The sequence below is a fragment of the Pelophylax lessonae genome, assembly GCF_965119305.1.
Source record: "Pelophylax lessonae genome assembly, chromosome: 3".
NCBI lineage: Eukaryota > Metazoa > Chordata > Amphibia > Anura > Ranidae > Pelophylax > Pelophylax lessonae.
The window spans coordinates 607,822,047-607,837,242 of NC_138770.1; the positions used below are offsets into that span (position 1 = coordinate 607,822,047).

The 15,196-nt window shown below is 45.5% G+C and overlaps 1 protein-coding gene across 1 annotated transcript in view; it reads right to left on the reverse strand.

Annotated features, from left to right (window-relative positions):
• The window catches only part of FBXO28 (F-box protein 28), a 65,065-nt gene that overhangs the window by 36,149 nt on the left and 13,720 nt on the right, over positions 1–15,196 (reverse strand). The window contains exon 2 of the mRNA XM_082249270.1: positions 13,354–13,463. Within this exon, the coding sequence (XP_082105396.1) occupies positions 13,354–13,463 (110 nt within the window). The remainder of the gene's footprint in view (positions 1–13,353; positions 13,464–15,196) is intronic.

The following is a 15,196-nucleotide window of genomic DNA, read 5'->3' on the forward strand; positions in this document are numbered from 1 at the left end:
TTGAAGTTCTCTATTATATAGTCTGTCCCTAAAGGAGTCCACGGGCTGAGATTCTTGGATTTCATCCGTTATATAAATTGCTTTTAAGAGCTCTTCCGTTTCTTCTGCCGGGAAAAGATGTTTGGAAATTTTCTGAGATTCGATGGAACCTGACTGACTCCGGAGTCAGAGCTGTCTTGGTATAGGAGTTCTCTCTCTTCCGAATCCAACAAACTCTGTTGTGGCTGGGGCAAGGGCTTTCTAGGCCTTTCTTTCAGTTTAGTGTTTTTGAGTTGAGGTGGATGGCCGTCCTCCCCTTTCATCATGTCAATGGCTGTTTGTAGAGATCTAAGCGTGGACGTCATCTCTTTTTTGAAGTAGAGAAAGTCTTTCGCCAGGGGCTTAGGCTCTTTGATAACTATTTTCTTAATGCATGTATTGCAAAGTAACTTATCGCTGTCGGGTGGTATTTTTTTTCCTGAAAATACGGCAATATTTATTATTTTTGGGTTGGTCAGCCCCCTGAGTTGATTCCTGGGTTTTGGGCTATGGGAGAGGGAGGGGGGAGAGGAAGAGGGAAGAGAAACAGGGGACCCTTCATGACCTACCTCACAGAACATTTTAAACAGGAGTACTAACCCCCTTTCTTTCCTGCCTCCTCCCCACCGTATGAGAGCTGGGGCCTGGCTCTGCAGCTTCTGATAAGAGGCCTTGGTCCTCTGCCATTAGACCGCCTGGAGGGGGAAGTTGCATGCCTATACCAGCTGCCACTGCCGCCATTGCTGCCTGTGATGTGAGGGACTTTGCAAACGGCCCCCGGTCTGTTTGGGGCTGCCACGCTGTTTGCAGCTGCATTTCCCACACAAAAGATGGCTGCACATCCACTTCCGTAATTAGTATGGATTTGCCGGGAGCAGAGCAGGAGCATGCTGGCATGAGCAGGAGAAGGACTGAGATCCCTGATGCCTCTTTCTCCCACGAGAGCCTACCTAATGGCTAGAGGGGTGCGGCAGAATGTGCGGGAAGATGCAGCCCTGCTGGACCCCCACAGTAAGTCCTCCTTATGGCTCTTCCTCCTTTTTTTAGCCTAAAGTAAGGATGGGGAGGGGGAACAAAACAGTACTTCCCTCGTCTGCCTGAAGAAAGACCTACCCGAGTAGGAGTGCCCAGGGGGGTTCTGTAAAGTGGAGTTTCTCCCTCTTTCTTTTTTCCTCTCCTTCCTCCCAGGATACCTGTGAATGACTGCCTCGTCAGCTTTGGCACAGAGGGTGAGAGAGGTATCCAGGAACGCCTGCTGTGGATAATCCAAATTCTAGAAAATAAACTGGGGATGTATGCTCCCCTCCAGTGCTGGTGTTTGCAGGATGCAGGAAACACAAGAACTGAAAGGGCAGCCTAGGGCGGCCTTTTTAAACTTGTGACTGCTTGTGTTTCCTACAGGAATTGGAGCCCATTTCTCATGTGACCATCCTGGGAAATGACCGGGGAAAAATCCCACCGGTCTATTTGTTTGTGCTGGTGCATTAGAAGCCCACACAGGTGAACATACCAATACGGTAATGCAACACACTAAGGGCAAATGAGTCCTTGGTAAAGTTTTTATTTCAGTTTGTGACACCTTTGAATAAATGGATTTTTGTAAGAACTTACCGTAAAATCCTTTTCTCTTAAGCTCATTGACAGACGTAGTCTTCTTGATTCTCAAGAGCTGGGTTATGTTGTCTCCGCAGGAGTAGGACTAGGCAGAATGACAAAACGTTCTGGCTCCACCCTAGGGGGCAGTCCCTGAGGGTATATCCTCCCTCTCTCTGCTACAGGGAATCAGTTCTGTTTAAAGCAGTACAGAGAAATTAACCCAACCCAACTCAATGATAGAGGGGCGGGTACTACGTCTGTCAATGAGCTTAAGAGAAAAGGATTTTACGGTAAGTTCTTACAAAAATCCATTTTTCTCTATCGCTCATTGACAGACGTAGTCTTCTTGATTCTCAAGAGCTGGGACATCCAGAAGCAGTGCCACAAATGAGGGGTGGGATTGACAAAATCAAATCCAATCTAGTAGGCCCAACCGGTGCCAAACTAGAAGTTTTAAAGGCTCATTATAAACAAAGAATGAGACTAAAGAAAAATTTTCCAACGGAAAAAACCCTCGAGGTAGACCACTGGTCTCCTCAAATTGCGGCCTGCAAAACCTTGCGGCCAAATGAGGCATCAGACGATGCCATTACATCAACTTTATAATGTTTAGAGAAGGTATGCACCGACGACCAGGTAGCCGCCTTGCACACCTGGACCACTGACGCCTGATGGCGAAAGGCCCATGACGCACTAAGTGCCCGAGTGGAGTGCGCCTTAACAGGGAACGGGGGCTCCCGACCCTTAATAGAATAAGCCTGTACTACCGTCTGTCTGATCCATCTGGAAATGGTCGCGGCAGATGCAGGCAACCCCTTTTTGGGTCCATCTGGGATCACAAAAAGTGAATCCGTCTTGCGAAACGAGTCTGTCGTTTTCAAGTATACCCTGATCGCCCGGACCACATCCAAGGAGTGCAAAGCAATTTCCCGAGGATGACTGGGCTTAGGACACAGGGAAGGTAATACAATTTCTTCATTCAGATGAAATTCTGAAACTACTTTTGGTAGGAAGGATGGATTCGGACGAAGAACCACCTTATCTCTATGAACCACCAGATATGGTGAACGACAAGATAATGCGGCCAGTTCTGACACCCTGCGTGCAGAAGTAATAGCCACCAAGAAGGCCACCTTCTGGGACAACGTGGGTAGAGGAATCTCCCTAATATCTTCAAAGGGAGGTTTCTGAAGAACCGACAACACTAAATTAAGATCCCAGGGGGGTAACGGCGCGTGCACTGGCGGAGCCAGATGTCGCACCCCCTGGATGAAATTCCGCACCAAGGAATGAGTAGCCAAAGGCTTCTGAAAGAAGATGGCTAATGCTGAGACCTGACCCTTGATAGTACTCAAGGCCAGTTTCTGCTCAACCCCTTGTTGCAGAAAAGCCAATATTCGACTAATCGAATAAGACCGAGGACGGAACCCCAAAGGTTCACACCATGCAATGTAGGACTTCCATGTGCGATGATAAATCTTTCTGGAAGTCGCTTTCCTTGCTTCAACTAGAGTAGGAATAACTGAAGCTGACAAACCTTTGTCCTTCAGCACCTGGGTCTCAATAGCCAGGCCGTTAAAGCCAGCGATCGTAAAGCAGGATGGAAGATCGGTCCCTGAGACAGTAGATCCTCTCTGAGAGGAAGTCTCCACGGGACGTCCGCCACCAGTCTGACCATGTCGGCGTACCAAGCTCGAGGCCAGTCCGGAGCTACCAGGATTACTGGGATTCCTTCCTCCTCTACCCTGCGAAGAAGTCTTGGCAGTAACGCGAGAGGAGGGAAGGCATATATTAGCTGGTATTGCCCCCACGGGGCGATCAGTGCGTCTGCGGTTTCTGCTAGAGGATCGCGGGAGCGAGCCACGAATCTCTGAACTTTCCTGTTGAATCGTGATGTCAACAGATCCACATCCGGGGTGCCCCACCGTAGGCACAACTGGTGGAAAACGTCTGGATGGAGGGACCATTCCCCCTGATCCAGGGTCTGACGGCTGAGATAATCTGCCTGCCAATTCTCCACCCCCGGAATGAACACCGCAGAGATTGCTGGAACAAATCGTTCCGCCCAGCGAAGAATGCAAGCCACTTCTTTGGCCGCTCGGACACTCTTGGTGCCCCCCTGGTGATTGACATAAGCCACAGCCGTGGCATTGTCCGACTGGATCCGAACCGGGCTGCCCTGGAGCTGCTCGGTCCAGTGAATCAGACAAAGTCTGATCGCTCTCAGTTCCAATACATTTATCGGTAATCTGGATTCTTCCGGGGACCAAAGTCCCTGGGCAGATAATTGACCGAGAATTCCTCCCCATCCGGATAGACTGGCATCCGTGGTCACTATCGTCCAATATATTGGCAGAAATGACTTTCCCTGGCTGAGCATTGGAGACCGCAGCCACCAAACCAGAGACTCTCTGGTCTGTTTGCTCAATCGTATCTGATTGTCCAGGGATTCCGAATTCCGATTCCATCTGAGGAGAATCTCTTGCTGAAGAATTCGGGTATGGGACTGGGCAAATGGGACTGCTTCGAATGAAGCCACCATCAACCCCAGAACCCTCATGCAAGTCCGAAGGGAAGACCAGCTGTTGGACAGTAACAACTGGACTGCTGATTGAATCTTTCGAAGTTTCCCTACCGGAAGGAAAACTCTTGTCCTGACTGTCTAGAATTAGACCCAGATATTCGAGCCTCTGGGTGGGAACCAGAAAAGACTTTTGCTGGTTCACCAGCCACCCGAATTCCTGTAAAGAAATCATAGTAATTTCTATGTTTTGTAGCAAGGTCTGAGGAGACTCTGCATGAAGCAGAAGATCGTCTAGGTAACCAAGGATCGATATACCTCTTTGGCGCAGAAGTGCCAACATTGGGGCCAACACTTTTGTGAAGACCCGCGGAGCCGTGGCGAGACCGAAAGGTAACGCCACAAACTGATAGTGGTACTCCTCTACGGAAAAGCGTAGAAAACGCTGATGTCCTGCGAAAATGGGAATGTGAAGATAGGCGTCCTTGATGTCTATGGACGCTAGGACATCCCCTGGATGCAGGAAGGCTGCTACCGTGCGAACGGACTCCATTCTGAATCTTCTTATGTTGACGAAAGAATTGAGTGCTCTTAAGTCCAGAATTGGACGCACTTTGCCCTCTTTCCTGGGTATTGTAAACAGGTTTGAATAAAACCCTTGAAACCGTTCTGTCCAAGGAACGTGGACTACCACTCCTTGTTGTAGTAGATCTGTGACTGCTCTCCGCAGATCTTCTAGACGATGCGGAGATAGTCGGATATTGGAAGGGAAGAATCGCGCCGGTGGGAGAGATCGAAACTCGATCTTGTACCCTGACTTTATGACTTCGCAAACCCATTTGTCCGGGATTCTGGAAAGCCATGGATCCGGGAACCGGCGAAGACGTCCCCCCACCCCAGTTATGGGTGGGGGCGCACCTTCAGGCTTTGGAAGGTTTATCTTCAGGTCTGGAGGGGGCGGGCTTTTGCTTGCCCGACCAACGACCCCTGACGCCTCCTGTAGGAACCTTGGAGGACTTAGTTTTTTCACCCGCTGGACGAAAAAACCTCTTGTGAGCAGAAAAAGAAGGCCCTCGTCTTTGACGAGTTCCTCTACCTTTAAAATTTTGCGGTAAAAAGGTGCTTTTTCCACCGGTGAGATCCTTAATGATCTCATCTAAGTTGGCTCCAAATAGACGTTCTCCTGAAAAGGGGATATTAGCCAATGCTTTTTTGGAACCTTGGTCGGCTATCCAACCTTTTAGCCACAGTGTACGCCTGAGAACCACTGCTGAGACTGATGCTCGCGCCATTAATGGAGTGGCGTCTAACGCCGCATCACATACAAACTGTAACCCCTGTATCATTTGTTCCAACAAATCTGATACCGCCTGAGGGACTTCTTCTAAGTCCCGGCGTAACCACTTGGTCCGTTCAGTTACAGCCTGCGAAACCAGACCAATAGCAATTGTTGGCCTGAAAGCTGATCCAATCAACTAGACAGAAAAAAAACTGATTCCCTGTAGCAGAGAGAGGGAGGATATACCCTCAGGGACTGCCCCCTAGGGTGGAGCCAGAACGTTTTGTCATTCTGCCTAGTCCTACTCCTGCGGAGACAACATAACCCAGCTCTTGAGAATCAAGAAGACTACGTCTGTCAATGAGCGATAGAGAAATTTTCTCTTCCTTCTTGTCCCCAGGATGCCCGTACAAGAAATGGGGGGTGGGGAGCCAGGAAGGTACAGACCGCAACATAGATAAAGACAGAAATTTCAACCCCTCTCTCGAAAATGTGTTTTTGCTATTGTCTGGGTCTCTGTTGGAAACCTCTCCCGTCACTTCCTGTCCTGGCAGGAAATAAGCAGAAATCTCTACAATATAAACACAGAAAACAATAAAAAAAAAAAAACGACAGGAACTTTCAACCCTTCTCTTCTGTATCCAAACAGATAAAAGTATTAATTGATCTTACAGAAGTCCTTGATACTTGTTCTAGGTTCCTAACAAAGTAATATAGTTAAAGTAGGACTCCAGGCATCAAAGTAATTGTTCCCACAGTCCCCTCCGATACCCCTGGAAAATGTACACTTATCTTACATTTCTAGTTGAATACCTTTTTTCTCTTTAACAAGTGTAATGTAGCCGTCATGTTACAACTCTAGTCGTATTCTTCTCCTCTCTGTGGTATGGCAATGGGCAGGGAAATACTCAAACAGTGCAGCGCTAAACAGCATAAATTGCAGTATAATTATGAATAGAAATAGCAAAAGTCCCAATGTGAAAAAGAGGTGATCATGTACATATAAATGATGTATGGTGTGCTCCACTCTGTGCGTCCAACACCAGCCACACTGTCTTCTCACCTCAGGGATAGCCCCTGTGTGACCAGATGGCTAGACAATTAAAGACTCTCAGGGAGTATATGGATACCCAATACAGATGGTACACTCGCAGGGGACCTGGAATCCTTAAACAGAGGTCACTCCTAATTTTCATATGAGACACTCCCACCTGGGTTACTCCAATCCGTTCACACAGAATAGACAAAAATACTGGACATAGTGCGTAAACTCTTTAGACCACAACTTTAATAATTTACATAGGGATTAAGATTACCAAATCAGCCACTGAACGCAGTGCACGGTATGCAACCGTATTTCAAACACACTCCTCGTGATGGATGGCAGGTGACGTCACCAGCTCCTCCTCCCTCCGTACGTGTTTTGGCCCCGTAGGCGGGACTTCATCAGCCGATGAGAGGGAGACGGAGAGCTCACTAAGTACCGCCCTAAAGTCAGACGCAAACACTGCAGCCCGGAAGACACACGCTCCGTGGTCATAGTTACGGGGAAGCCTGCAAATAGACTTAAAAGCAGTGCATAGCAAGGGCTTAATATCCAGAAGTTCCTACACCACAATGCATAAAAATTATCCTAATAGCCAAGCTCATAGACAACTAATAATAAAGATAAGGGTGAATATCAATAAATAAATAAATAAATAAAAACTGGTTGTAAACAGACCAGCTGATTCAAACTTACCAGTACCAATGTATTTTTATATATATATATATATATATATATATAAAAACTCAAATTTAAATTGGCTAACACGGACAAATGGTCTCAGTAATTAAGCCCAAATCATACTGGGGAGGAGGGGCCGGGACCTCACACCAACAATCCATTTACAAAACTTTAATAATCATAAAAATATACATAAAAGGAAAGTAAATACAAAACCAAACTGCACAAAAATAACTGCACAAAAATAACTAATTACCAATCATAAAAAAACAATTAGGGTCAAAATCTACATTAAGTCCTCTAGGTACGGCGACCTTCGTCTCGTAAATCCAGAATGATTCACAGCGACTGAGCTGGCGAATAAAATTGCCACCTCGCCAGTGCAGTTTGACCTTTTCAATACCTCAGAACTTAAGGCTACTTGGGTCACAATTATGAAAATTCCAAAAATGACGTGACACATTATGTGTTTTCAGACCTTTTTTAATATTTCCTACATGTTCTCTAAGCCTAACCTGTAGGGGCCTAGAGGTCCTCCCAATGTATTGCAAGCCACACCCTAACATGTAAACCACTCCTACCGTGGCACATGTAATCAAACCTTTAATGGTGTATTTCATTCCAAGATGAATTGCAAAAAAAGCAAGGAATTCACTGCGTCAGCCACCAATATGTCTACAGGCTACACAAACGCCCACAGACATAGAAACCCGACAAGAAGGAGAAAAATCTGTTTTCTGAGTACACAGGAGGGTCAACTACACCAGGAGCCAACTGGTCTCTAAGGGTTGGAACCTTTTTGTAAACAAACTTCTAGTGTCTAGTGGGAAGGACTGGGCCCAACACCCTGTCCTGCCTTAGAATAGACCAAATATTTTCCACAATTTTTTTAAATTGTAGATTGTAATCAAAGATGAGCCTAAAATTGTTATCACCAGCCGGTTGACTAGCAACAGGTTTAGGGGCTACAAGCATGTTCCTGTCCAGCTGTTTCACTTTTGCTACCTCTTTGATAAGTATATCCTTACAATAACACTTTTGGACAAAGCGGTCAATCAGTACTTCCGATTGTGACAAAAAATAATAATTCTCAGAAGTATAGTTGCACCTTAACCCGAACAAATTGGCCCCTCCGAATGTTACAGAGCCATGATCGATGGTGACAGCTCTTGAGTGGAATGTAAGCATTCCGATATGTTGCCTTGAAATGGTTACACATACTAAAGTGATCACCTTCTATTGAAATCTCTGAATCTAGAAATACAATTTTTTCTTTACGGATGTTCCAAGATAGGGCAATATTCTTGTTGTTATTCAATTTGCCTATGAAGGTTTTTAGGCCACAGATGTCGCACTCCCAAATCAGAATCAGGTCATCAATGTACCTATGTTAAACACAACAACTCAGGGGGGCGGCCATGGAACACTACCTCCGCCTCCCAGTGGGCCATAGATTGGCCACAATGGGAGCAAAATGGTCTCCCATGGCAACCCCCCTGGTCTGTAGGTAAAACTGTCTATTATACCAGAAATAATTCCTGGAAAGACAGAAACTAAGGCACCTATGCAAAAACCCTATGTTCTTTTTGGGTAAATCCAAAGATCCAAGTGCCTAATTGACAGTTGAGATGGCATCTTCATGACCTATAATGGTATATAGCGAACTTATGTCCGCAGGGACCATTATAGTAGAAGAGGAACAAGTAAGAGATTCAAGTATTTGAATGACATGTTTCGTGTCCTTGAGGTAGGTATCAGTTTTGAATACCAAGGGCTGTAGGAAAACATCTATCTATTGACCTAGTGTCGCTGTGACTGAGTCGATCCCATTACCAATGGGATTTCTGGTGGTTGCTCCACATTCTTGTGTATTTTTGGGAGACAATAGAGGATTGGTGTCCTACAGAACAATGGGTCTAAGTAGGTGGACTCCTTTTTAGTCAAAACACCTCTATCTCATCCCTCCTCAATCAGGTCATGCAACTCGTTCTTATATGGAATGAGAGGATCCATTCCTAACAAAGTATAAGTATCACGATCGGATAGCAATTTATCCATTTCTTTGTTATAGTAGTCCTTACTAAGGACCACCAGGCCTCCTCCCTTATCAGCAGGCCTGATAAATCCTTAGAGGAGAAAAAAGGGATTAATACCTTTCCTGATATACTGGGAATCCATACACGTTCTTACCTTTAAGCTCTCTAGATCTTTACAAACCATGTTTCTAAAGACCTCAACATGTTTGTTGTCAGATAGAGCAGGGTTAAAGGTAGATTTGTTCCTAAGGTTGGAATTTACTGTCACTGGAGTAGTGGCATTCCTAACTATAGGGTTAGACATATAGCATCTTTTAGTATTTAAACTACGCACAAATTTCTGTATGCTCAGGGAATGGGCAGGGAAAAGTGGTGACGCAGGGAATACCAGTCTCAGAAGGCTGTGCAGTTCAAGCTGCATTGGGTGCAGTTGCTGTGCTGTCTGTGCTAATAGTAAAGACTGATGATGCATCATTACGTCACCCCTGTAGGACCGGAACAACAGGGGAGCATGAAAATGACAGCTGCCCTTGACAGAAAAGGCTGCTGGTGTCCAATGGTGTGTAACATGAAGTTCCCACAAAGCTATTGCTGGAGGAGTGTAAAGAAATTATGTGCCCTGCATGCAGAACATGTAGCTACAACACACAGGATAAAAAGTAATGGAATCAGTTCTCCCTGCAGCATAGATAGAATAGTTCTGCTTTAAAGTGTGTCAATCCAAAACATTTTTTAGCTTTTAATATAATGGGGAAGGATTAGAGCCCTGCCAAGTTTTTACTGCTATCCAGGCCATGTGATTTTTCCCCATTACCTTGTCCTGCTGACAACCAGACAATAAGTGAGGGAAAAATCTGCAACAGGGATACAGACAGAAATATGACATTGACTCCTGTTAAACACACTGATCTGCAGCTTTGAAATCACACTACTTCAGCACGATTTCAAAGCCGCAGATCAGTGTAATCTGGACCTTCCATTACTTTTTCGGCTTGTGACTTTATTTAACAAAAGTCAATGCAAACCGCAATGAAATCACAAGAGTATCGGATTTAGGCTGGGTTCACACTTATGCGATGCAGGAACTACGAACTACAGCGATTTCTGTGTGGGTTCCCGCATTGCATTTGACTCGCAGGCAGTTCACAATGCTCTCTGCAAGCCGCTGCGAGTGTCAATGTAGTTAATAATATCCCCAAAATGGTTCGCAGAACTCAGTGCGAACAGAAAGCAGATCACATGGGTCTGAACACCCATGCCATTCGATTCCAGTGCAGACCAAAAAAGGTTCCGGCACCATTTTGGTGCAAATGCAATGCGATTTCAGCCATACAGCAATGCGGTGTGAATCACATGCGATGTCTGGCATCGCATCAGTGTGAACAATGTTTAAGTATCAATGCATTTGCAAGAACTTGTGCAAATGCCTAGTATCAGGCACAGATATCAGCGCTACACTAGGCATTACCTCAGCTTCCAAGTTATTTTAAAGAAAACTCCTCCATAACTTCCTGGTATTTGGGACGGGAAAACAGTTGGTGAATTGAGAAAGTAGTTTAGAAGCTGACCGCATTAAACACAGCCTGCACCTGCCTCCCCCCTCAAGGAGATTGCTCCCGCCCACCTCTCCTGCTTCATGCTTTTCCAATGCAGGCAGTCTTTTTATATACATAGTCAAAGTTTTCCTCTATTAATTGATCATTTTCTATGTTACCTCCTGCTTACATAGGTCATTTATTTGGCAGAAGTTGTAGGAGCTGAGCAATCACATAACAGCCTATGTGGAGCACAGCTATAGTATTGAAAACAGGAGAATTGTGTCCCTAGAAGTCTGCAAAGCTCACCATACCATATGATTGTATAATCTCCTTTAGTTCTACCATCAGCTATAATGCAAGGGCCTGTCAGATTAGATACAGTGTGATTGGATAGATGGGTATTTCTTAGAATATAGTTATAATAAATCTAAAAGGAACTTGTTGAGCTTTCAGTGCCATTAATTATTAAGGGCATGCCAAACACTCTTTTTGCCGAATGCAAAAAATATGCGAAAAATGTGTGGTAAAAAATGTGCAAATCGCAACATGCCAAAATACCCCACAAGCTACTTTGCTGCATTTGTCATGCGTAGGGCAACACTATGCGTGTCACTAGAAAACACACAACAAAAGAAATGTGCACTCCCACTACGCTGTATGAATGGAGCCTGAAATTGGTGTATTTACACCCTCCCTGAGCTAGATTACAACATTCACAGCTGAATGTCTCAATGTACTTGTATAAAAATTGGATGTTTGACTTATCGTAAAATTCCATTTCGCTGATGTTCATTGTTCAAATACAACTCCACAGAGGGGTGGGTGCTGTGTCCATCAAAGAACATCAGAGAAATGGATTTTACGATAAGTCAAAAATCCCTTTTCTCTTTCGTTCATTGATGGACACAGCTCCTGATCTTCATAACCATTGGGACGTCCCAAAGCAGTGTTAAACATGAGGGGTGGGAACAGCAAAAAAATTCCCCAAGTCTAAACAGTACGCCTTGACGGGGAAAGGAGGAACCTGACTCCTCATTGAGTAGGCCTGAATAATCGTCTGTCTGATCCATCTGGAAAAGGTCGCAGAGGAAGCACGCAAGCCTATTGAGGCCCATCCGTGAGCACAAATATTGAGTCTGACTTCCTATTAGACTCTGTAGCTGCCAGGTACACCCTAATTGCCCGGACCACATCCAAAGCAATTTTCTTCGGATGTTTTGGCCTGGGACACAGGGAAGGCAACACAATGTCTTCAATGAAATGAAAATGAGAGACAACCTCTGGGAGTAACAATGGACAGGGGCGAAGAACCACCTTATGTCTGTGAATCACCAGTAAGGTGGACAGGATAATGCCGCCAGTTCCGACACCCTGCGCGCAGAGGTGATAGGGACCAAAAAAGCCACCTTGTGAGACAGCGTAAACAAGGGAATCTGCAGAAGATTCTCAAAGGGAGGCTTCTGGAGGACAGAAAGCACCAAAATGAGGTCCCAAGGCGGCAACCGAGATCACACTGGAGGAACCAAATGTCACACACCCTGAAGAAAGGTATCCACCAGGGAGTGTGTGGCCAAGAAAGAAGACTGCCAAAGCTGGTACTCAATTTCTGTTAAACCCCCTGTTGAAGGAAGGTCAAAATCCCAGCCACCAAGAAGGAGCTTGAGGATGAACTGCGACTCGGTCCGAGACCCAGTCGTATGCCACCTCGCGAGGCGTTTAACTCGCATGCCAGCCCCCATCCGGTCAGGCTTTGTCGCAGCAGACCTAGCACGGAGCTGAGGTCTGTGCGCGATCACTGGCCAGACTGGAGTGACCACTGGATCTAGATTATCCAGCCCGTTGCCAAGTCCGGCAGTTGATTGTAGATCTCACAGGAAAAAAACCAGGAGAAAAATTTCTATCTGAAAATAAAAAATATACCAAGACCAGAGATTCCAGCAAGGAACTAAGGTCCTTACTCCTGAGTAGCCAGAAAAAAAAAAAATACCTATAGCAGGGAGAGGGAGTATACCCCCCCGCCAGACTTTTTTTTTTCTGCCTAGTGTCCTACTCCTGTAGTGGGGCAGGAAAGAGAAATTGGTCATACACTATGCAATCTGATAGTACAACCTCTGAACAATTTCCTTTAGATTCAACAAAACTACTGAAAAGGAGGACCCACCTGAAAAATCTATTCAATTTGCATCAAATCAGACAGGCTCTTGCACTAAATAGTTGATGTTAGATCTAAAGAGGATTGTACAATCAGAATGTACAGGGAATGGCCACCCTAAAGGAAGAAAAAGGAAAGTGGTTGGAAACAAAGAGGTGATATAGTGATAAGGAGGTGTGGTCTGGTATGGTAAAATACACCCTATTCTGTGATGCAGTAAGGGAGTGCATGATGGGATATGAAGTTCCTGGAAGGTCACAGGATAATACTAGAAGCCAGGTTTTAAAAACATTTTGAACCAAGCAGTAAAGATTTAAAGCTGCCACAGAGGTGGTAGGTGAGGGATAAGCACATTGGGATTGCTTGGGCAGAAGACATAAGAAAGGTCAATTTATTCTGAAAAGCAAAATTTTGCCTGAGAAGGTGAACTTTTAAAGTGAGCTAGACTTTAACAGTCATATTCCAAAACAATGCAGCAAGTACTCACCTGGGCAGCTGTGCTTTGACCTGTTTTTGACATAGGCTGTGGTAGCGTTCCACCCGCAGGAATCCTTGGTTGAGTAAACGCTGACACTCCAGATCCATACGCTTGCACACCTATAACACAAAGTGCACAAGTAAGTATACCAGGAAGTAACCAGTGCTGGAATTCTCAGAATTTCCCAGAAATTTCACAGCTACAAAAGAAAAAGACATTTTAGGGTGAGATAGGCTGAAAGGTGCCAAAAATCGAAAATAAAAAAGGCAGGGTGCTGGGGGGGGGGGGGGGGGGGTGTCGCTTTAGAATAATGGGTAGAGCCAAGGCTGTGGTTAGAAACTACGGGGCCCCATACAGCCAACCTGACAGACCCTCCAAATAAACAGAGTTTAATATGCTTCAGTTATGAACACATTAATGATCACACATTGTGTTCATTCAGGAAAGAAAGTGACTGGTGAATATAACGTTTACTGGACACTACTTCCCCCACTCTCCATCCTGAAGGATCCTACTGTGTACTTGCAGCTGCAGCTGCCAGTAGGAAGGAGCCGAGGGATGCTGGCAGCACTTTAAGGAGGAGAGGGACACACGGGGGCCTTGGCATCAGGGGGAAATGTATGGTACACAGGGAGTGGAACTGGTGCAGCTGGGAAGGCAATTACTGGAACTGATCCCTTGTATGGCTCTTTCTCGTGCAGCTGAATGCCAGCGGGAGGAGAGGAAAATAAGTCAACTTTTAGCTGCTACAGAGAGCCATATAGGGGATTGGTACCAGTAATTGCACCCCCTTGATCTCCTTCCCTGCCCACAGTCGATTCACCTTGCTGCCTGGACAACCCCCCCCCCCCCCCCTGCTGGCCCAGGTTCCATACAGGAGGGCCGGTGGTACCCTCTTATCTACAGCCCTAGGTGGAGCTATGCAATTTATTGGCCAACTGTTGCTATGGAGAAGAGCTTGAGAGCTAATGAAACACGGTAACTAGAAAGGTTGTAGTCACACTGCCATGGCAAGGGACTTCTGCAAAGCTTTTGTATTGTTCTATGCAGTGCCCTGCCCATGTGGAGCTTTCTCCTTGCTAGTTCTAAATAGGAGCGGCTACGCTTTTTGCTTTGTTGGACTTTGTGCAAAAATACTGGGGGAGGTCTTTCAGCTGCTGCTGTACCTTTAAGAAGGGTGGCGACATGTCTGCTCACAATTTATTCATATTTTATTACAAAAAGAGGGCTTCCATAGTTTAGAGTTAGAGACCATAGATGGCAGGGGGGGCCTTGCACGACAACCTAGATCAACATCTATTTGCAACTGTGATTTTTGCCACAACAGTTTGTAGACTTGTCTTATGGCAAAAGATTAGCAGATGTTTGCCATCTGAAATCTTTAGGCTGCTATACTAGCAGATGTTCTTTAAAAAGATCCTCCACGCTTTCAGACCAACTGACCGACTTAGAATTCAAGATCAATTTTTCATGCTTGCCTTAACCGAATCAGCAAACCGCTGCATCAGCTGTATTATGAATGAATCCATTGTGCAGCTAGGAGACAGGGAGGTAAAAGAGCCATACCTACTGCAGATCCAATCAATCTCTGGCTCAGGGCACAGGGATCACCGATACCATCAACCTCTACATTCACCAGAGGATTAATGCAGCTAATACATTAGGGGAAGATAGAGAGATGCATCTCCGGCTTCTATGGAAGAACAGCCAGGCTCTGTGTGCACTCTACAGCAATTTAGTACTTTCCATGAAATCATATTATCTGGGCCGAAGAATAAGAAATCACTATTCAATAGGAACATATGACCCTGCCTGCATTTTAAAGCATCACCTATTTGGTCTGCACTGTGAT